General features: G+C 37.6%; 1 protein-coding gene across 1 annotated transcript; it reads right to left on the bottom strand.

Annotated features, from left to right (window-relative positions):
- Positions 1-14,335: 14,335 nt before the first annotated feature.
- Positions 14,336-24,123, bottom strand: LOC122660440 (probable E3 ubiquitin-protein ligase XBOS32). Its single transcript, XM_043855750.1, has 10 exons — positions 23,801-24,123; positions 23,636-23,695; positions 23,392-23,463; positions 23,107-23,282; positions 22,852-23,012; positions 21,811-21,869; positions 21,655-21,701; positions 18,123-18,263; positions 16,898-16,989; positions 14,336-14,897 (listed from the first exon to the last, which is right to left on the bottom strand). Exons 1-10 carry the CDS (start codon positions 23,993-23,995, stop codon positions 14,383-14,385), a joined length of 1,518 nt encoding a protein of 505 aa, XP_043711685.1. The 5' UTR covers positions 23,996-24,123; the 3' UTR covers positions 14,336-14,382.
- Positions 24,124-24,205: the final 82 nt, after the last annotated feature.

A 24,205-nucleotide genomic window follows, 5' to 3' on the forward strand; every position in this document is an offset into this window, starting at 1 on the left:
AAAAGTATTATTCTCTCTTCACATCATATCCCCGCCTGTGGGAGAATATATAAATGAGTGTCTTATATATAATTTCAAACTATAGGTTTAATTAAATATGGCTATGTAGATTATTTTCTTGTGATTTTACATTCATTTACTTATAAATCATAGAAGATGGAACTCTACCCATTAAGAATTGAAGCTGCCTCGCGGGTGATGTTTTTTTTTTTTTTTGCCTATTTGTTTAATGAATGAGAAAAAGCTAAGCACATCATCCGCATACTGCAAGCTAACGTCTATTGTGTCTATCTCTCTCTTTCCTTTTTTGAAATGTCTTTCATGTTTTTCCTATATGATGGCTCTGTTCTGCACCAACAATGGAGCCGCCTGCTAACTTACCACACGTGGGCGGCGATGTATCTATTCCTCTCTCGTAATGAATATATATTCCAATACGTGTGGCTATTGCAAATTATGCAACTTTGACAATAAAGAAAACCAGAGTGAAAGATTTCCCTAAGAGTTAAGTATCAACAGGAATACATCAGAGCTATTCTTAATGCTCCTATTAAACCTCCATTGGAAATCGCGTAACCTCATCTGGCTATAATTAGAATAAAGGGCAACAGATCGTTGTTTGGTTGTGTAGCGCTTGAGAGCACACGCAAGAGCATCAACTTAGATGTAATATTTTTTTTTTATTTAAGCAAAGGAAAAAAAAACCCTTCTGGTGAGATCTGTAGCGCAGCAGCCAACCGCCTATTCTAGTAACGTAACATACTGGCATTCAAGCAAGCGCAAGCATGAGGCAGCGCCGCAAGGAATCCAGAGCCTGTGAGTGAGTTCATGGGGCAGGGCAGTACTTTCGCAGTTCCTATATTTGGGCCCAGGAGCCATGCAACCAGGTAGCGTTCTTTTTCCTGTATGAGAAGGATACCAAAAAACAAAAGAATTTCAAAATTAGGATCAATATTCCAAAAGGATGACCCTTGTTATTACAAGAAAAAAGAAACAACTTAAAATTGAAACTATTACTTAACTATAACTATTCCAAAAGAATGTTTTCTTCCTTGGTGTCAATGATAGTGTCAAGACATATATGGTTGATACCTTGAATATCTTCACCACCCTCATAACCATATTCAACATCATCATCAGGTGGGTATTGCTTGTTCACCTCCGCTTCATCATCATCCTCAATGTTAATGATATAGATTCTCAGTAACACCAGGAACATGCAAAACATTATTGAGGAATAAAGGCTTAGATTGGTTGAGAATGGTTTGCATTACCAGTGTTGGATATTGGCAGTCCAGAACCATTTGCAATCTGCACTTGATCAGTTCCATGATAGGGCTGCAAACTGTGGAGATTGTCTAAGTTTGCAATGAGATGGTGAGAAGCACCTGAGTCAGGGAACCACCGATTATCTCCATTCGAAAAATCAGAAACATTGATCGAAGGTGGTGAAATGAACCCATTGTGGAAGGAGTGATTAAATCGTTGCCTGCAATCAAGAGCTTTGTGACCATCATGTCCACAAATCTGACATGAAAGAGAGTTACCTTGCTCATGGTTGGAGCCAAGATTGGGAGCAGCAAACGCTCCTTATGGACGATAACCAGAAGAACGTCCATGTGGGGAATATCCTATTGCCAAAACGACCCCGAGTTTGGTTGGGGTTGCGAGAAAAACGCCCACCACGGTTATAGCTAGCCTGATTTGCCTTGCTCATGGTTGGAACCAAGATTGGGAGTGGCAAACGCTCCTTGTGGACGATAACCAGAAGAACGTCCATGTGGGGAACATCCTATTGCCAAAACGACCCCGAGTTTGGTTAGGGTTGCGAGAAAAATGCCTTCCACGATTACAGCTAGCCTGATTTGCCACTAGTGTGGAGACATCAAGAGAAGGAATTTCAGCCTGAAGTCTGATTTCTTGAGTAAGTAACATAACCCTAAGATCAGTATAGGGAACTAGCACATCACGGGTCGATATAGATGTAACGAAAGCAGCATACTCTGTCCCTAAGCCATTGAGGACATAGAGACATAGGTCCTCATCTAAAATGGGCCTACCAGCGGCAACGAGTTGATCGGCAGTGGTTTACACCCTCAACAAATAATCATGGATGGAAGAACCACCACAACGAAGGTTTTGAAGCTGGAGGCGAAGTTGGAGAATACGCGCTGTAGAGGAAGTTGAGCACAATCGCTCAATGGTAGACCATACCTCTCAAGAGGTAGAGCAGCCCACAATCTGGGCATGGACCATTTCAGTCAGAGAAGCTATCAACCAGCACATGAGAAGCTGGTCCTGCCGAACCCCTTTAAGATAGGCAGGGTTCAGAGTGAGCTCAGTTGTAGCGGTAGAATCAGCAGTCGGCAGAGTGGACAGGGGGCATACAGAAGCTCCTGTCACGATGTCATACAAGTTGTAACTCTTCAAGAGAGGAATGAGCTGCGACCTCCAAAGCACAAAGTTGGAAGCATTAAGTTTGATTGAGAGAAAGTTATTGAGAGATGGGAATCCATGGGTAGTGGTGGGAGGGTCAAGAAGCAGTGTGGAGGAAGAAGAGTTCCCAATAACGTCCTGAGCTCTGGATACCATGATGAAATAACGTGAGAGAGATTGAGAAACAGAGAGGAAAAGAAAAGATACAAAGAGAATTATTGTGGTTCAATCTTGGATAGACCTACGTCCACAGCCAAGGAAATCTTTCTTATCTCTTCTTCCTTGTGTGACAATCTTTATAAAAGGATCCTGAAAAATTCTTTACAAAAATAGGATATTTAATTAAGGAAACAGCCTTGCTATTATTCTCTTGATTATCCTTTTGATTGAGACCCCAATTGCTGTGATTGATACCCTTTTTTTTTTTTTTTTACTCGAACTTATCTGGGACCCGGGGCATCCCCTAGAATTTTATTAAGAATCAGTCAAACAAATAAAGAATACAAGGGGGGGACATGGCCGCCTTACCCCAACCCATCCTAGAGCAACCTCTCACAAACCTCATAAATCTCTCTTACCCAGACCAACGACAAAGAAATAAAAGAAACCTATGTCCTTACCACTACTAAACCGCAAGCATCCTCCCGAGTAATCCTGTGCAACTCAGCTGGGATATCCTCACCACCCTGAAACTCCCTATCCATCCTAAGATTGCAAGCAAGGTTAGCCAGCCAGTCTATAGCCCTATTTCCTTCTCTGTACGTGAAAAGGATCAACGGCTTTAGGGACCTGATCATCTCCAAAGTCTCGTTGAACCAGTACCAACACTTCCATGAACCACATCTCCCCTTAGTCAAGCTTTGAATTGTTCCCATCGAATCCGTGTTGACCACAATGCCATTAACGCCTAAATGAACACACAATTTCAGCCCATCATTCAACGCTCTGACCTCGGCTATCGTGTTGGTGCAGTCTCCATAATACCTTGCAAAACCTGCCAACACCACCCCCTTTTTATCTCTAATAACGCCGCCCCCCCCCCCCCCTCCAATCCCCGGGTTCCCTTTACAAGCCCCATCTACATTGAGCTTCACCATATTGATTGGGGGGCACCAATACACCGGTACTAGAGTTCTTTCACAAGGGGGGTGAAAAGACAATCCGAAGTAGCTAAGAGTGTTGGTACTGGTAACCTCGGCTGTGATTGATGCCTTTTCTATAATCGTTGAGATGATTAGCATGATTGTCTTGATTGATAATCTTGTCTGGTTGATTGATTTCTTTCCCATCTTTAGATGATATGAGAATCTCTTGAACCAGCTTGTTACTAGATGATGACTTGGAATCCATATCGTTAACACTCAATAATATTAGGAACCACTTCATTCAATTTTGACCGCAAATGGCAGAATTTTGCTACATGGTCATGCTCCTAACAATGGGATTATTGTATTCTAGTATTACTAACCATAAGAGCCTTTCCCTTACTCTCTGTATGTGTAGGGATGGGAACAGAGGCAGGATGAGCTGTGGGGTTTTCAGATACCACACAATATAAACTTCCATGTTGTTCTCCAAAACTTGAAAACCAAAACATCTGATGGAAACTTTCAATAGCTCTTTGGCCTATTAAACTTTTTGGAAACAATCCTGCAGGTCATAGATGTCTACAACTCCAATTTGATCCCAGATATTTGACCTTAATCCTATTTTGAAACTGGATATCAGCTGGTCTTCCTCCTCCTTAACATCTGTACATGAAACCAAGGCATCAAATTGGTCCATATATTCAGCTACTGACATTGCACCTTATTGTAGTGAATTAAGCTGGTCATGTAATTGTGCCTTGAATATCGATATCTGTCCTTAAACACTTCTTTCATCTCTCCCCACACAGTAATGGTTGCATCAATCCTTTGTAATCTCCTTTCACGATTCTTTCACCATTCGGGAATAGGATCGATTAATTTGGCATGAGCTAGTTGCAAATTTCTTAGCTATGTCAAGTTAATCCAGTTAAAGTAATCATACAAACAATATAGTCAATCGTAGAATATCAAAGGATCATGTTTTCCATTGTACTCCTTCAATTCCAACTTGACTTTATGGTAGTCACCCATAACACGATGGTTAGAAGTACCCAACTCAAAGTAATCACACATATTATTGAGGTTAGGATTATTGAATAAACAATCCATGATTTTAATGGTTTATATTTTTGGTACTTACAATCTATTTGTGTGTGAAAAAACTATTTGCTTTAACAAGTTTTGTAATGAGTTTCTGGGTTCCAAACATTAAGAAGCATGTCCTTGAATCCAAGCATCAAAGTGGAAATATTAAGCTTCTAAAGAGATCTTTGTCATAGAGTGGTGAAGTATAACTTAATGATCAAACCAATTCATCCAAGTGATTCAAGCTATTTGAGACAAAAGTTGGAAACATTCTAAGTTTGCTTGAATGTGTCAATAGGACAAGTTTTTATTTTGCAATTATATAGATGATCATATGATGTAAATATCCCAAATGTTCAAGCTCATCTAATCATCTAGATACCTAAATTGGAATACCTAAGATAGATGGTTAATAGAGTACACTAAATCAAAATTGAGCTAATGGTTAATATTCATCATGAAACTTGACTTAGCCCCTTGATAATCTTTATGGACGTTGTATTGGTTCACTTGGCATGATATGAATTAACTGGAAGATATGTCCAAGTGATATGAGTTGATTTTGGTAAAAGACCCAAAATAGTACTTTGGTTGATTGAACGACTGACCAATCTGAATATGTGTAGTCCATTGGTGATCACGCAACGGTCGATCAATAGATGCACCTCTGGTTACCGTGACTGTTGATGCAGCGGTCGACCAGACGATTGACTAGTAGAATCCGACAGGTGTTCAAATTCGGTCTACATGGAAGTGACCAATCGACTGGTGCTTTGAAAATAGAGCCATTAGAGAGTTAAATAGATAGAAATTTGACTGTTGGAATGCTCCTCCATAAATGGGAGATTGTTGAGTTTCTGAAGAAAAAAAAATAGAAAAATTGTGAGAAAACTTTGCTAGGCTAAAACATAGATTAAGGTATCGATTCAGATCGAACACTTTTACCCCCTAATTTTCTAATACAATATTTGTTTTTTATTATTTTTCCATTCTTGGTTTTTGTACATCCGATCTAATATCGGGCTAGTATCAATATTGGTAAGGCCAATATCAATATAGCCGATTCAATCTGATACCCTAATCCATGTTTTCAGCCTAGTCTAAGTGTAGACACCACATTTTTACACCTTGGAAGTGTGTCTAGGCAATGATGGTTGAGGTCGTAAGTCGTGTGGTGACTAGATGGCAAGATTTATCAAATTACCCGCACCCCATTTTTTGTAACCAAATTGTCCCAAGTAGAGCCTAAACCCCTAGCATAACCGTATTTAACCATTTTAAGTCCACATGTGAAATTTCACTCTAATCTGGCACCTTTTGTCAAAATGACCATTTTATCCTTAGCACGGTTCTCAGTAATCGGACCTCCCAATTTAGTTCGAAACACATTGGATGATCTCATTTGGTTATAGTATGCTCTAACGTAAAGTTTCGGCCAAACAGGATAAATTTTGTGAAAATGACAGTTTTGCCCCTGGCATGGTTCTTAGTATTCAAGCCATCCGATGTGACATGAAATCATTTTGATGACCTTATTTGGTATTATGCTTGCACGTAAAATTTCGTGTAATTTTGGTATCATTTGGACTTTGATCAGCATGAAATAGCATTTCTATGCTTTCCTCAGTATCTATGCCACTTTTAGGCAAAATACAACCACATCATTCGTACGGATGGAAAGTATGTGTCAACACCTTCGCGGTGATATATTGTACGTCAAAATTGGCCACACAAATTGAAAGGTATTGACGCTTGAATGTGGACCCTTAAAATGGAATAAAAGAAAAAAAATTTAAAAAGTTATCTAACCCGAATCAGACCGGATTGACCCAACTAGGCCAGCCCGGTTGGGCCTGTCGGCAGGCCACAAGCCCACCATTCCCCATATACGCATGAGGTCATGCCCATTTGTGCATGTGCCCAAGTCAAGGCTGCACCGGCCTAGGCAGCCTAGGCACCTCAAAGTCATGCCAGCCCAACCTGCCCACTAGCCTCTTGTTCCCTACGATCAATGCCTCAGGGTTCATTCAGTCATTTCCTCGAACACATTTGTTCCTATAAATAGGTTGTGTTTTGGGAGGGTTATAGAGGGATCAAATTCATGAGAAAATTACCTTTGTGAAGCTAGTTCTCTCCTATTTCAATCCATCCTAGCTATATCCCTAGAACATGCTCCAGTAGATATATAAAATTCAACAAATACCCCTTTCTCATCACCCTTGCCATTCGGAGCAATCGCATTTGGAACAGCTTTCAGAGGTTTTCGGCGACAATTTGCGGCCACAAAGGTTACCCTAGCTGATCCCAAGTCCTTCCACTCTTCAAGGGTATTTTTTTTATATTTTTTTATGTATTTTTAGATATTTGTTTTGATTTTCTTTACAAACAATGTAGTTTTTCAGTTATAAAAATGTTAAAATAACACAAGAGTTATAAAATTCTGAAATTTTCAGGAATGATGTTTACCATTGTCTTTGATGTCCATTAATTTTTCTGAGGTCCAAATCATGTGTTTTGGGACACTTTTTTTCTTGTGAATATTTTGGGGTTTTGCAAGAGTGGGACCCACAAAGTAAGATTCTGGTTTAGTCACTGACATAGGCGTAAAGAGCATGTTTATTTTAGTATATAAATGATGTAGTTTTGTCTGATTCAGGCTTTTAATATTTATTTTGTATTTTCTTTGTTCTAATCCCTATTTTTACCTTCCAAAAATACAAAAAAAAAAAGTTTTTGTATGACTTTTTACCCAGCAAGGACATGGAGTGTCCTCTGTAATGTATCATATCATAGAGAACAATCCCCATCCGTCTGTGAGTTTGATTTGTATGTCATCCATGCCTTTTCTCACCCTAAGGGCATAATGGTAATTTTGTATGTGAAAAACAAAAAATCTCAAAAAATAAGGAAAAAAAAATGCTTTTGTGCATTACATGCTGTTTTAGGATGTTTTAGAAAGTTTTTATGTATATACATGTCCATCTTGCATCATAATTATGCATAAAGCTCATTCTTGTCCTTAGGGGCATTTTGGTAATTTTACCAAATGTGGGCCCATTGTATCATCCAGTAGCCTTGTTTGGTATTTTTAGTACTTTTAGGATTTTAATGACATATCAAATGCTTGAAATTACTTGAAAGTGCATGTTCTATCACTTTTACCATTTTGCTCTTTAGGGGCATTTTGGTCATTTTACGATTGAACCATGTTTAGGATCCTGAAAAGGTTTCTGTCACTTTATTTGCATGTTTTAACTTTCATAAGCATGTTTTAAGTATACATTTGCATTTTCATTTTCATGCATATTTGTATTTTTGCCCTCACATGGGCAACATGGGCATTTTGATAATTTTTACCACCTTGCATCTCCATAGCATTTTATGTGTTTCTGTTGATTCATATGCTTGTTGTTAATGATTTTTAGTCATGTTTTAATCTTTTTAGTATTTAAATGTGATTTCATGCTTTTGTACATATTTTGGCTCTATAAGGGCATTTTCGTAATTTTGGTCATTTTGACTCTTAAGTGAGTTTTCTTCTAAATAATTGTCCTTATCCGTGATATAATCACAGGTTTAGGACCTTAATCACTTTTGTACAATTGACCATGTTCTGACCATAGAGTTAGAACTTAGGTAAAACACATCAACTAGATTAATTAAGGCACATAATGTACATAATCAACTAACTTAGGGGTAGTAATTAGGATTAAAACATTAATTTTAAATAAGGGTGTTAAACGGTCTGGTTTCGGTTAAATGGTTCGGTTCGATTCGATTTTGACTACTTGAGGGTAGAAACCGTAACCAGACCGTTTAACTAAACGGTCTCATAATCAAAACCTGGACAGTTTGGTAAACGGTTTCTTTTAAATGGTTTTTAAACGGTTTTACACGGTTTCGGTTAGACGGTTACTAGATGGTTTCATAAACTATTTCCTAAGTCTAATTACTGCATTTTTTAATAGAAAATGGGGGTCTTTGGCAATGCACATAACCATTAAGGAAGACGCATATAAAAATTAAGAATGAAATAGGAACAACGGAAGCCATACTTAGAGCTTCAAAATAACAGTCCGAATCAATAGCTCCACTGAAACTAGGGTTTTTAAACGGTTAGACGGTTTGGTTATAATCGATTTTAATTGGATTACACGGTTTGAAACCGTTGGATTAATCGATCTAAATCGAATCGAACCAATTAAATAAACGGTGTCATTTCTAAAATCATAACCGGACCATTTAACTAAACGGCCTGCCGATTTCGGTTTAAATGGTTCGGTTCGATTTCGGTAAATGGTTTCGATTTGGTTTTGACACCTTTAATTTTAAATAGCCTAATTAGGCCCATAAATTTCAACAAAGATAATCAAATCTCTCAAAAAAAAATTAGTTTAATCAGGTGCATAATATGTATAACACAATAGTACATAATAAAGTTTGGTCTAGGAAGACCGGCTGTCGGTTGGGCGATTGCTAGGTGCCTAACACCTTCCCAGTCTGTAACTTGACACTTATCCAGAGATCTGGGACAAACCATCCATTGAGTCATTGGAGTTAATTTAGTGCCCCTTCTCCGAAAGTGGAGCACCATTCTTGGGTCCTAGACCCTAAATCTAGGTGACGACTCCCATTTTTCCATTTTCCTTCTTCTCCCCAAGTGCACCTTAGCAACCTCCGTCTGTGCACCTACACTAAGATGGTGACTTCTCTAAGTGACCTTGTGATCTCATATTCTTAGAGCTTGACATGGGCCAAATGGTACCTAGGCCTGACCCAGTGAAGTTCGAATTTGAAGCCCAAATTAACTATTTAATGGGATAACCACCTCTGATGCAATTTTGAAATTGGCACTGAGAACGAAAGCCAGAAAGGAATCCCTCACTCTGGATGGAAAGAAAAGGAATCAGATACAATGTACTTCAGATGACGAGTTGAGAAGGTGGGGGATCTCACATATTTGGACGGTCAGAATGCTTTTGACCAATTAAAACTTTTTTTTTTTTGGTAAGAACAACTGAAAACTATCCATGAGTGATCCAAACTCAATTTTAACAACTAAAAACTACCCATGAGTAGGGATGTAAACAGATCGGATTCGGCTCGGATAGTGTTATATTTGCAATCGCATCCGATTAGCTTTCGGACGGATTTGGATAGTACTAAACGGATACGGACACGGATACGGATCGAATATTTTATCCGTTTATATGTAAATATGGCTTTTCGAATGACTATAGCCTCTCTGTATCCGCATCTGTTTAGCTTTCAAATGGATTCGGATAGTGCTAAACGGATACGGACACAGATACGAAAACGAATTTCGGCTATTCATTTACACCCTTACCGATAGTGATCCAAACTAAATTTTCAAGTTCCAACTGGAATGGAATCGAATATACACCGTCAGCATACAATATCTTGTACTTGGGTACTTTCTCCCATTTTGACCGAGAAATAAAGAAAATAAGCCATGTGCTTCCTTGATAGGCCGCCGTTCACCAGCAAAAAAGCAAAAGCAAAGTCCCCAATTACCAACAAGTGTCATAATTTATAAGGGGGGGGGAGCTTTTCTATGCAGGATAAAAGTGTCAGTCAGTACAGTATCGGGAATCCGATACCGCTTTGGTACGATATAGAAGACATAGAAAACAGAATCGCAACCATATCATACCAAATACAAACTATATTTCTAATATCGATATCATATTGATTTATTATGATTTCTATTCGATATCAAATACATGATATTGACATAGCTCAATCAGATCAAACAATCCATTATTTCTTGGGGGCTTTGCTTTGATTGAGCTATTTCAACATTCCACTTTCATCCGCAATCTATGATAATGAAGAAGATGATACAATAGAAGAATGGCAGGTGAAAGAGCATAAAGACTTGCCTCTTGTGGTTCTGATTTATATATACTCAGAGTTGTAGATGCTATAGATTTAAGAGCTTGAATCAAGCTCTTCTTAAAGGATATCGATAGTAAGAAGAAAGGTCAGATTGAAAGAATTTTCGACTGAAGATGTAGGAAAAGAAAATGATTAGCAAGAATTTCAATGTAAATTTAAAAATATATTTCATGTTTTAAAACAAAATTAAGAATAAAAACTTAGTCCAGGGTTTTGATTTTGAGGGTTTGGTACTTTGGTTTTACACTTTATCCTCGGTTTGGTATAGGGAATTCAGTATGGTATCAGTACCTACCGACGGTTTTGTTTTAGAAGCCGATATTGTACCATACTGAGAGAGATTTTATTTTTCTATACTGAAACCATATTGAATTTGTATTGGTACGGTTTGGTGCGGTTTTATATAGTCGATTTTGGTTTTGGTTCCAAATTGACTCCCTTAGCCCGAGAGGCACTAGGAGCACGTGTGGAAGCATCAACAGGGGAGGGGTTTCCTTTGCATTTCAAGGGGGCAAAGTGGTCATTTTGTAGAGGCCTGTGTGTAAGTGCAAGATCCAAGCTCTGAACAAACTCTTTTTTCCCTCAAAATTTTAAGGGAAAAAGAACGCCAACCGAACGTGTGGTTAGCGTGGTTCCTACGCCTAGACATAAATCAATGCCTTTGTGCACAAAAAGATCGTTCAGCCCACAGTGAAATACAAAATTGCATCCAAACCAATGCCTCTGTATGTACTTTTATTGGCTATTGTGCTGTTGCAAGGGCTACAAGATCAGTTAGTGTTCTCTTGCATGTGCAATTTTTAATAAGAGAAAATGAGTCTGTTCAGAAGCGTGGCTCTTGTGCCCAAACACAAGCCCACAAAATGACTTCCCCCCCCCCTATGAAAGGCAAAAATCCTGCACATGTTGATGCTTTTGTGTGCACTCCCATTGGCCTCGTGCTAACATAGGGGCCACGCTTCTGGACAAAAAACTCTCCTCTTTTATATAAATAAAATTAAACGATTCCAATCCAACGGTTTATGGCTTGTGAACCATGGTTTGAGTTATTGGTGGTGCAGTACGGACGAGGGGTAAAATAGTAAAAAAAAACCCAAATTTTCTTATAAGAGCAAATTTATCCAATAGAATCGATCTATGCCAATACCATATCGGTATCATATCGATTTTATAGGTTATCGATATCCGATCTAATACCATGCACTAAAACCATATTGTAAACCTATTTTTTATCACAAGGGTTTCTAAAATAAATTACGACCCTCCAGCAGTTTGCTTGACTGTCTATCCAAAACCCATTATGAAATTTGGACAGGCCCTTCACTAATATGAAGCAAAACCTATCTGGATTCCAATCCAACGGCTTGTAGAATGTGAATCCCTTTTCATCAAAAGGGCCTGTATAGTGAGTCAGCACTCTACATAAGTAATCTGTATTATGCATTTAAAGTAATAGAAGAGTTTGGGACTATTTGGGGGGGGGGGGGGGGTGTTGATGATTCCTAAGCATTGTGGAGTAAGGTAACCTTGCAACTTGCAACTCTGTAACCCCATCAAAAAAAGAAATGCAGCCCATAAACACAAAAAGGGAAGGTTGTAAGGGTACCCAATTTATTTAGTTTCTGAAGAAGGGTACCAATTTAATAACCCTGCAAGGGTGTGAGCCAGTTTAACTGGGGCAGTCGGGAAGAGAAGCATTAAACTCCCAAGAGCCCAAAAAAAAAAAAAATGCTAAAATGCTCACATGTGTGCAGTGACTTGTCTCTCCTCACACCCCCCCCCCCCCCATTGTGTTGTAACTTGTAACCCTCTTGTCTTACGTAGACGGCTACAGCTACAAGCCCTCAGAGGAATGAGTAGTCATGCCTCAAAGCTGATGGTGATGATGAAACAGAGCAGCCAGGGATAAAGTAGAGAAGAAACTCCAGACTGCAATATGATTCTCTGTCAACCCAACCCTCTGAGAATAATTTCTCACCTCAAAGTCTTCTGCAACAAACGCAGAGGAACAAAGGAAAAAAAGCCCTAGTTCCTACTTTTAGGAAATAACCTGAGATCTGACTTCTATGACCAACCCAAAAAAAGGTCTAGGTTACCTGTTTTCTTAAAAAGCTGTCTTAAAAGTGATCTCCTTCACCCTAAATCAAACTAAAAGATCTCTCTCTCTCTCTCTCGTTATGGGTGCTATGATCCATCATGACCATCATGCATGATGCATGCAGACATGATTCATGAGTATTGCTCCCAATCAGGTTTCTATTTCACAAAATGCAATTGACATGAATGTTCATGACTTGGATTAGACTGTGAGGTGACTGCATATCATTGAATAAAACTTAAGAAATGCTAACATGAATTTATCATTATTTAAAGAACCATTAATTGAAATATCCTGAATGTCACACCAAGTAAAGTACACTTTATGATGTTTGCATATCCTGTCATGAAAATTTTCTAGTGTTCCTCATCAATATCCCACCCAACCCTCATGCTCACCAACCCTATATTTTACTCCAAATATGAAATGGCTCCCAAAAATTTTTTGAAGCACAGAATAAAAGACATTGCTTTGATGAAAGTCAAAGTCATAACTCATAAGCATCATCAGATCAGTATGAAAGAGACATAGCAGTAGTAGGGAAGGAGGACTCTGACCTTTCAACTTTACTTCTACTTGATGATCTTGATCCTTATTGCTATCTTTGTTGGTATACAGTGGCATTCTTCTTCTTTTGCTTCTGCTTCTTCTTCTTCTGATAAAGAAAAAACCTTGAAACTTTGAGCCCAGAAGTGTAAGCTTATCGAGTTGCGTGAGTGAGGAGGCAAAAGATGTGAAAGGAAGTATTAACAGTGGGAGATGCTTTTTCTGACTGATCTTAAGTCACATCATTGCACTGCTCTGTGTATCTGTACTTTCTTCCTACCCTCAAATCAGTCACCGTTTTTGGAGTTCAATTCTCGCTTTTGGCTTTACTTCTCTACTCCAATTTAGGTAGATTTATCAGTCGTTTTTTCCTCTGCTCAGAAATTAATACACCCATTTGGATTTTGGAAGTCTTCCCCCACTCTCTCTCTCTCTCTCTCTCATATTTATTTCTGATGCCTCTTTGGCTCTTTCCTATATAAACGCTCGAACTCTCTTTAGTGCAGCATCTCCTTTTGCCAATTTCTGTCACTTCACATCACAACAAACATGTCTTTTAGTCCCTTCGTCTCTGTCCTTTCTTTCTCTTCGTCTTCAGCTACCTCTTTGTTTGATTGCCACCAAATGAGGAGGAGAAGAAGAAGGAGAAGTAAACAAAAGTTTGAAACACACATAAAATGGAAGAAAAAACAAGAGCAGAATCAGAATCTGTAGGTTTGGTGCTATCTTTGCTGAGCTTTTATATATATTTTTTTTAAATTTTTTTTCATGTTTGTTTTTTTTTTTCTTGACCTTGCAAGACTTGTTGGTCTAAGATGAATTTCTTGGCCGCTCTCTACTCCGCTTCAGTTCATGAATCTCATCTTGACTCTTGTCAAATCTCCCATTTTCTTATTCTGCGTCTATCCCTCAAGAGCTTGAATCAAGTTTATTAAGATGTATTATTGTAAGATTGACTTTATTTATATATTTAATAGATGAAGCAGTTTCTGGGTTCTCATTTTAACACTTGTTCTTTGAGTTTATTAGTGCTTATTTTAAGCTTCTTCTAAAGCATGAGATATGATAGTAAAATTACGAGAGTTCAACCAATATGCCAAATTGCCAACTTAGAGCTCAATAAGAATTTTCACTTTGTATTACATGGTAGTAGATATGTATTTACAATTAATAATGAAAGTAAAACATTGCAGCAAAAAAAAAAAAAAATTAACACCCACCACCAGTGGTTACACATTGATTGAGTACAGAGAACAAAGACCACCTACTCTCATTGTGTGAAGCTGATCTTCGCAAGCTTGATGATCTTGAACAATTGCACAAGTTGTCACATGGAACTAAGGAAGGACTAGCGTCTGGAGCTCCCATGCAAAAGCTTGGGTTGAGCTTTACAGATGGGAAACTCTGGCAGCTGAGTTTCTGGAAGGAGGAAGACCCAATAGACGAAGTACGGATGCAATGGTAGTCTGACTTGCACAAGGGGGTTGATATTGAAGTGGGTTCTTGTTCTTCAGATGAGCAGGCACAAAAGTTCAAAGACATGCTTGTTGTCCTACTAGCTATTTCTTTGATTCTTGGACAGCCTGGAAGCTTCACAAAAGAAACTATGCCGTGCCGGCAGAGAGGACATGCAATGGAGCCTGGAGGCCCATTTGTGGCTATTGAGGTGCTGTTGGTGGAACAGAGATACAAAGCACAGCGAGTGCAGAACTCATGGCCACAACCTGTAACACGAAAATTAGTATATTTTATGTGAAGAACTGATATTGCTTAATGATAATGCATGGCATGTGATAACCAAAATGGCAATCAGAAAAGAAAGTAGGAAATGTAGACCAATGTTTTGAAATACAATACAAAAAAGACAACCTCAGGTTGATTAGATGGGCCTCATGTTATAAATATTGGGTTCTGTAACATTTGTTGGATTTGATCAGAATGATTCAATTGAATCATATCATAAGAAAATATATTTGAGAAAGCCATACGATCATCTTTAGTCTGATATACAGAGACCTCATCAAGTTCTACCAACTTACAATCGTTTAAGCACAGGAAAAAAAAAATGAGCTTCATACTTAACATTAATAGTCATGTTATTTGAGTCTGGGTATGAAAGAACAGAATCAGGATCTGTCTCAGCCAATTGTGATCCGGATCGATCAGATTGGAATTTGGCTGGATTGGCCAGTTTTAGATCGCTTTTTAGATTGACCATAAACCTCCCCCCCCCTTCAGATTGGAATTTGGTTGGATTGGCCAGTTTTAGATCGCTTTTTTGATTGACCATGAATCGGTTAAACCTCCCAACCCCTCCCCCTTCCCACTGCAACACCCCACCCGTCGCTACTTTCCCTTCCCCTCACCTCTCACCATCGCTGCCCTACATTTGTAACCCCTCTTCTTCTCCGCCATGTCATGAACGGGCGGGCGATTCACCTCTCTCTCCATATGCAATGTAATAAAAAAACACAAGAATAGAAACAAAAGCCATCCATGCCATAATCTCAAAACTCGCCATCCCTTCTTGCTCCTTGTCTCCATCCAATTATTCACTTTCCCAACCTAAGCAATAACAACCTTCTTACTACTTTCCTTTCATTCTGCTAACTTCCTTCACCGAATCCACCATCCCAGTAATACCCTAATCCTAATACCCTAATCCCAAACCCATTACCTGTTTCTTCTCAAATGTCAATTCTCATTTTGCTGCTCCTTAGTTTCTCTTTTTTGGTGCACCCGTAATAATGACTCAACTCTTCAAATCCAATTCTTGTAAACTTGGAGGGATGATGGCATTGAACTCCTCTCCCCCGCGTTTCTATGTCTTACTTTGGGATCTGAAATCTTCATTTGTTAGTCTAAACTGTCAATGGCTGAACTAGCATCTTTGATCATTACATGATTTATGTCTGGTTTTAGTTATGAGGATCCAGCATACTTGATCATTGATCTAGGCTGACTAGATGCTAGACTTATCCCTTGGATTGTGAGACTGAAATTTTCAAGTCTTAGGACAGTGATATAGTGACACGTTGACTCTGAACCCTCAGATATTATGATTTTGATGATCCACAAGGTCGACCGAAAAAAAAAAAAAAAAAAAAATGATCCATAAGTCGAAATGTCTGAAGCAGAGTATGAAGTTCATGTTGTGTAAGACACAAAAGTTTCCTAATATATTGATATGTGTTCACAGGGATCAATAAGAATATTGATTATTTGTTTGCTATCAATGAGCATAAGCTGTGTATAGAAAATCTACATCTTAATATTTGATCGTAGGAGTTGAAGACAGACTGCAAATCTAGAATCTTCAGAAAATAATGCAAGCTTACCAGCTTGGGGTATAACCAACTCAAGTTATAGTCCAATATAATAAGATAACAGATCATTCATGGTGCGGCTTGTAAAGGTCACGTTCTGAATGGGGACCTCACATAGGGTGGTGATTTTGATAAACATGTTTCAGTAATTTATAGATTCATTCTGAATCTTCACATCATATCAAAAGAGTAGAGACTCAGTAATGATTTCTCTTTGTACTCTTCAGATGTATAAATCTAACATCCCTCTTCACTGTTAATAGATTTGACTCAATCTGTCATGATAGATAATTTCTTACCAGTAATTCTACGTGATACCAGGCTTTGGTAGCTCATAACGGTTTAAGAAAAAAAATAGCAATATTTTACCATCAATGGTAAGTGTCCTGGGAGTGTACCTTCTGTAGCTACCGTACATTTCCTCTCCAAACAAACAGCACATGGATCAACACATGGGATTACTGAATTATTGACCCTCCATCCAAATTCTCTACATAAAACAAGTAAATGAAGGAATAAAAGTAAACATATGTGATTCCTGTGTAGTTTCAATCCTTCTCACCCCTCAACCAAATGAAGAAAAAATTTACTTAAACTCCAAAAGGTAGTAATGGATCAACAAAAGCCAAGATTTGATTGAGGTTGTCAAAGGTCATAAGCAGGTCATATAAATCAGAACTTATATCTCATCTCTGCAATATATCACAAGATAATTTATACAAGTACTAAACAATTCAGTTCCTTCAAGATGGTGAAAGTGCCACACAAACATAAGTATATAATAGATTAAAGTTATGCTTACAAACGGCAAAAGATTTGATTGCATTTTGGAAGTTTTCCTATTTTCTCTATAATGAGAAATATGTTACTCTTATCCAGATAAATTCCTATGCAAAGAGATTTATTGCGTAGTAAAATCACTTGTGAGGTGAGTTGTAGCGGTTTTTGTGAGTGCAGGACAGAAGGACTAGTTCATCTTAGAGAGTAAATAGGGTGAACTTTTTTGCTGCAAAATTTTATAAATTCTTTCCAGCTGTTTAGGTGCATGGGTAGATCCTAAGTCTCAACAAGGCAACCAGCTCCCAAAGTCAAGGAAAGAAATTGAATTTGAAGGTCAAAACTACACCTCTAAAGATCTAAACTTTGATCCTGAGGTTTAAGGAACAACACCAATTAAACTAACGAACCACATTATTTTTTCCTGCTTCATCACAACTTACCCTAAACAAAAATCCAGGATCCTATTTTTGCTTGTGTAAATCCTTTTTTTGTGAGTCATCAATGTGAATAATCTGAGAATCCAATGCAGCCAATCTGTTCCTTTGGTGCAAAGCCTAAGTCCATAATTTGATATCATAAGTTTGTGTTTGAAAACTTTTTTTACCTACTAAACTGCTAACCTATAGCCCCCCTCAGTAGCCAATCACCCATTCCCGAGTTGCACAAGCATAGGCATTAACACACTGGAAAGGGAAAAGGGTGAGGGGGAAGGAAGAGTTGGAAGTTCACTCAAATCTCTGCGCAAGTTAAAAATTCAAGCAATGTTATACAAGAGACGCATAATGAATATTCTATGTATTTAAATACAATGGAAGATGGTAGGAGACAAGAAGTTACTCTTACCTTGCAATTCTGACAATGCTCATAAGGGGAAGAGAGAGGTATGGAGAAGGAAGAATTCGGGGCTGGCCCTGTGGACATTCATTTAAAATTCCCTCAAGCCAGTCTCTATGCCACGAACGAGCAACCATCAAGGGGGTCCATCTTTGTACAAATAAAAGAGGGTTTAAGAAGACAATTTAATAATTATAAAAAAAAAAGGCATTACTCTTAAGCTTTAAAACATATCAAAGGATCATTCATCACTAAAATTGATCAAGAATTGACTAAAAATGAGAAATACCTACTATATTGTAAAATAATATTTCTTACTCATCTCCTTCCCAAACTCCATATCTCATGTTTGTAGCCTTTGTTGTTAAATCCCACCAATTCAGATAATGAATCATATGATTCAAAGTGAATAAGTGCCAAATGATTCATAGATCCCTGTTATATCCCTATTTAGAATAATCCTTCGAGTCTCTATCGATTTTGTGACTCAAGTAACTGAATTGGTCCGATTCGGATGATTCTTGAATCAATTTGGCACTGATTTAGAATTGCTTGGATGTGATTGCTTTCTATTTTTTCCCCTTCAAACATTAACCAATTCAATTCCTTCAAAATCCCTTAGGATATAATAGATCATCTGACACAAATTCTTTCCCGTTCCACATAAGTAAATATAAGGCAAGTTTAACTAGAGAAACAAGCTTTACATGTAATGCAGCTAAATGACCCTGAAACTGGGAACAAAAAATCAAAGCAAACATTAATGAACCCCTCCCCCCCCCCCCCCCAATTGAATGAATATGGGATCTTATTTCTCAACAAATTCTCAGATTTGATCTCATATGAACTAAGATGAATTTGGATTCTTGGTTTGCAAGGAATAACTTGAAAAAGAAGAGAAATCAAATTAAAATAAAAGTTCGGAAGGAAAGCTTCCTCAGGAAGTCTCTATCTTGGCAGCATTCACATAAATTGCATTAGAAGTAAGAAAAATTATATTATCTCAACCCAAATAATTGGGAATTTCCAAATGCCTCATGAACCTTATATTCTCCCTGAAATAGAGAGCAAAAAGAATATATTAAAAAGGCAGAAGGTTTTATGGACGGTCCCATCCATAGAGTATATATGGTGACACACCTAGTTGTGCCACTTGGACTGGTGATGTAGCAATTCTGACTGTTGGATATCTAGAGAATGGTTTGGATTGACCACTTACCAAATCCCACACTTAATTTCTATCTTGTACCCTCCCATTTATTGCTATGAATATTCTTAATAGTCTAACCATTGTCAAGTACCCTCTTGGTAATCCTGGAATTTTGAAAGCTTTATTTTGCCACTTGGCCAGTTCCAATTGAGCCTGAGGACCTTTGAATCTACCTTCAACCAAATTTCAGCTCCCATTAGACCAGCTATGTGGTACAAATAGGTGGTCTGTCCACAGATACTCTATGGACATGTCCATCCATAAAACATGCTCCCATCCTAGAAATAACCATCATTAAGTTTAAGGCTGAATCAGTAATTTCCCACTTTTGACCAAGAACATGTCGTCAGCCCACTAAGGGGCATAGAAAACTGTAGCTTTACTCATATCTGTTTCTAGTTGTTCCATACTTCCATCTTAATTGGTTTTCTTGTAGTTACATCCCTTAGATACAGATACTAGCTGGACCACCTTGCTGAAGTTCTGGTGCATGCAGTTGAGTTCTGCAACCATTAGGGAATGCTTAAATGCTAAAGTACACTCAGATAAGCTAGCATTCAGTATTTGCTCACTCATTCTGATTACTTATACTTGTGGCATATGAAAGATTGCAGTTTCCTTCAAAGGATTTTTTATTGGAAACCTTGAAGTATCTTAAAACAGGGAAGTTCCATATTAGCTGCTCTCAGGAATTCTTTTGTTTCTGAGAGTCTTTGACAGAATACATTCACCAGCTACATGATTAAGGAATTAATCTTGGTTTGAAGAACTTGGTTAACATAGAGCCGGATAAAAAAGACCCAAAAGCTAGAAACTCCAATACTTTGTATCGAATTTACTATTACTTGGGCTACTTGTTGTATATGCTCTGTTTGGTTACAAGTAAAGAGAAGTAAAATCACTTTTGAATAGAAAAAATGAAGTTATGTAATTATGATTGGGCAATCTACCTAAAACTCTTGTCATGTTTGGTGAATATACTTTTCAATGTAAAATATATTTTATATTTCAAATCAAAGGAAATTGATTACGAAGTAAGGTGAAATTAAATAACCAAATCTGGTATGTTTTGGAGTTAGTTACACCATCATTTGATTTCACTTGCCATCCTTTATTTCCCTTGCAACCAAACTGAGCTATAGATATCTAATATTAGGGCTCCGAATCTACGAAAAATTCAACAAGCCACATTCCTTCCAGTTAAGATTCTTTTATGGCAGTGGCCATGGATCAAGTCAATCCAGTCCCTGACCAAATTGAACCACTTTTTACTGATTTTCATTCAAATTCACCTATTATAATCTAATTGTTTACCAGAACCTTTTGTTTTAACACCCCAGAATATATTTAACTAAAGGAGTCAATTACTTTCATTTTCAAACTTTTCACTTTTTGATCACTTTCATGGCCAACAGGGAAAGCAAACTGACCTTGTGAAAGACTGGTTTTATAGCTAGAAACTTCAGCTCAGTTTCATTTTAATCCATTAGAACCAACTATTATTGGTTTGGTTTCATTCAGATACAACTTGGACCTTTTTTTTTCTGAATCCTAATCCATGTCAGAAATCGACCTAGTGTCAATGAGAAACAAGGGGGAAATGGTCACAAGCCTCTAAATTTTGGATAAAAATCTTCTAATTAATGTTTATAGAAATAAAAGGTAATAATGAGCCATTTGTTTTAGACCAGAAAGAGTTTCTTCGAACTACATACCAGATTTACACTTATAAATTAGACCTATGTTCTGTGTATACTCTTTTTTACATGACACAACAATAGGAAAATCATGTTCAGTTCTTAAAATCTGGGGACTAGTTCTTAGGTTCTGCTCTTGTGCCAACTTTCATTTCTTCATCCAGTCATGCCTTTCTTCTAAGTGTCCCATTTTTCTTAACTGGTTTTAATTCCTTATTGACCCCGTAGATGAAAACTAAATGCCAGTTGTATGCTACTATAAGAAAGAAATATTTTCATGGTGTAACTCAAATTGCATAATTTTCATGTTGTTTAATAGCTGAATACGATGACTGGGACAAAGAATTATAGATATGTTGTTACTTTTCAATATGAATGCAAACGAATTTGATGGATTACCTAATCTAACAAATGCACAGTATAATTTCTCATACAGATAAATAGGTCATGAAAACCCAAAGGCTAACTGTTAAAAATTCTACTTAAATTTGCTCTTCAATGCTATGTGTGCCAACTCATCAGAACAGAAATTAGTATCCCAAAAAAAATGAATATTCGACCATTGAAAATTGAAACTAAGAAAACACCTGCTATGTAGAAAGATAAAAATAAAGATTGTATGTTAAGGGGATACCCATTTGCATTTTCAGCAGTTAGGCTGGCACCCCTGGAAATCAAAACCTGAATCACAAAATACACATAAAGAATAGGCTCATTCAGGATGAGATTCCAACAAATATAATTAAGCATCACATATTGAATCCAGTTACAACATATAATGTCAACATACTTTGCAACATTGCAGATTTCCACCACATGCAGCATAATGAAGTGGTGTGCTTCCGGCCCCTGCAGAGTGGAAATAACAAGGTGGTTTTATAGAAGACATGATTGTGAACAAGGCCAAATAAACTAATACTGAATGAAAGACAGGAACTGGAAGCATATACTGAGAAACAGTAGCCAGTCAACAACTTTTGTTGTTAAAAGTAGTAAACAAAGAGTAGCATGTCCAGATGGGTTATTATTCTTCTCTCTTAAGTCATAGTGCTCTAGCCACAGCCTTCCTTCCATCGTGCTTATACTAGAAATCCAAATGAATTTGAAAGGGGGGGGGGGTGGGGGGAATGAAAAAGTAAAAGGAAAATATGTGAAAAAGTTGACACTAGGCAATGGAAAACTAGATGTAAACATCAAGTTCTCAAACAAGGTAGAAACCTTCGATTTCTCCTGATGACTTAATTATGGATCAAGTACTTTCTCAGACTTCAAAAAATGCTAGCACCAAAATAAAACACAAGGGACCAAAAACAAATGCACAAAGTTGACCGAGGCTCCTTCTATGCTTATTTGGGAGGGTGAAAAAGAATAAACCTGTTGCTCTCTATTTTCATTAGTATTGCATGGTTCAAGTCTAGATTAAATTCTCAGAAAGTCCTTATTACAGAGAAAATGATCAGATAGGTAGGCTACTGTGATATGAGTAGTACAATTTGACACTCCATATAGAAAGAAAAAACTAATAAGTGCTAAGCAAGAACCACCTAAGGAGTATCATCAGAAGAATGGAATTAGGCAACTGTCATACTCAATTTCAAAAGTTACCATAATGATAGTAATATTAAAAATTACATAAAACAAATTAAATCAGAATGGGTAGATCTTGAATATTCAAGTACTTAAAAGGAAAAAATAAATTCATGAAGACCAAAGAACGAGAAAATTGTTGCCTCGAATAATCAACCATGATTAAAATGAGATCAAATTGTTGCAGCTGTAACAAAGGATGAGTAATGATCAGAAATGAACAGTAAGCACTAGAGAGAATTACCAATCAGATCAATTGTTGTACCATCTTCCACAGTAACTTCCGCAACGCAAGCACCTAAGTCTAAGAGTAATTGCACAGTCTCCACATGTCCATTTAGCGCTGCCATATGGAGGGCAGTGATACCTCCATCAGCACGTTTATTAATTAATTTATGAAGGGCACTGGCCAAAAGAAAATGAAACAGAATAAAATTATACAAATCAATAGTTTACAGAATATCATAAAGCAAAAGGGAGAACAATGCGGTGCATGTACCCTTCATCAAATTCTTCTGTGGATTGGTGTTTAGTGGAACTTTTCCTAAGGATATTCCAAACATCAGGAATGCTGGGAATGTAATCCCCAAGGAGGAGCCTAATGCAACGGGAATGCCCATTTAAGGCAGCAAAATGGAGTGCCGTACCCCCATTCAGATAGTCTGCTCTGCGAATCTAAAATTCAATTACCCAATTATCTATCTTTCAGAGAGTTATCAAGAAAATTTTAAGTCCAATTAATTGCCAATGGAATAGGAAATAGTTGATGAAATAAAAATCTTACATTGGCTTTGAAAATTATCAGAGCCTGAACAACCTCCCAGTGACCATGTTGACAAGCTTGAATCAAAGCAGTCTGTCAAACAGGATGAGTAACTCAATTCTGAATAAGAATCCAATCTAGTTTCAAATTCAAATTTAGCTAGCCTAAAAACTAAACATTGTTTTAAAGAAATCCAATCTAGCTCAAGAAAAATGAAGGATATGGCAAAACAACAGATTCCAATGAGAAGATTGGATTGGCTTACCTGCCCACGGTAATTCCTAAGATTAATATCGACTCCGGATTCAAGCAAGAGAGAGACAATCTAAAGGAAAACAAATTGAACCATTGTTGAGAACCTGTGAATTCAATAGATTGAGATGGATATTGATAAAAGACAATTGAGATAGTGTGAGAATATGTGGATTACCTCATGGTGGCCTTGAGCTGCAGAGTAATGGAGGGGAGAATTCCGAACACCGAAAGTCGAGTACCTCGCCAAGCGCGGATTATATTCCAATAAGGCCTTGGCTTCCTGAAGATCCCCATCTCTCGCAGCAGAAACCAGGCGCTCCCCAGAAGCAGAGCACCCAAACGAATTTCCCATAATGCTCAGAAATCTCATGATTTCCACAGGTTACACAGGTTATTATTGGAGAAGATTCTGGTCTCCTCTCTGTAGAAGCCCCTTAGCTTTACTAACGCCACAAGAACCCATATTAAAACATTCTATAATGGAAACCCATTCTTCCATGATCAATTTATTTTTTTGGCAAGACATTCTTCCATGATCATTAGACATCCAAAAACCAAAGGAAAAAAATCTTCTGCTTCT

The sequence above is a fragment of the Telopea speciosissima genome, chromosome 4, assembly GCF_018873765.1.
Source record: "Telopea speciosissima isolate NSW1024214 ecotype Mountain lineage chromosome 4, Tspe_v1, whole genome shotgun sequence".
NCBI classification, from domain to species: Eukaryota; Viridiplantae; Streptophyta; class Magnoliopsida; order Proteales; family Proteaceae; genus Telopea; species Telopea speciosissima.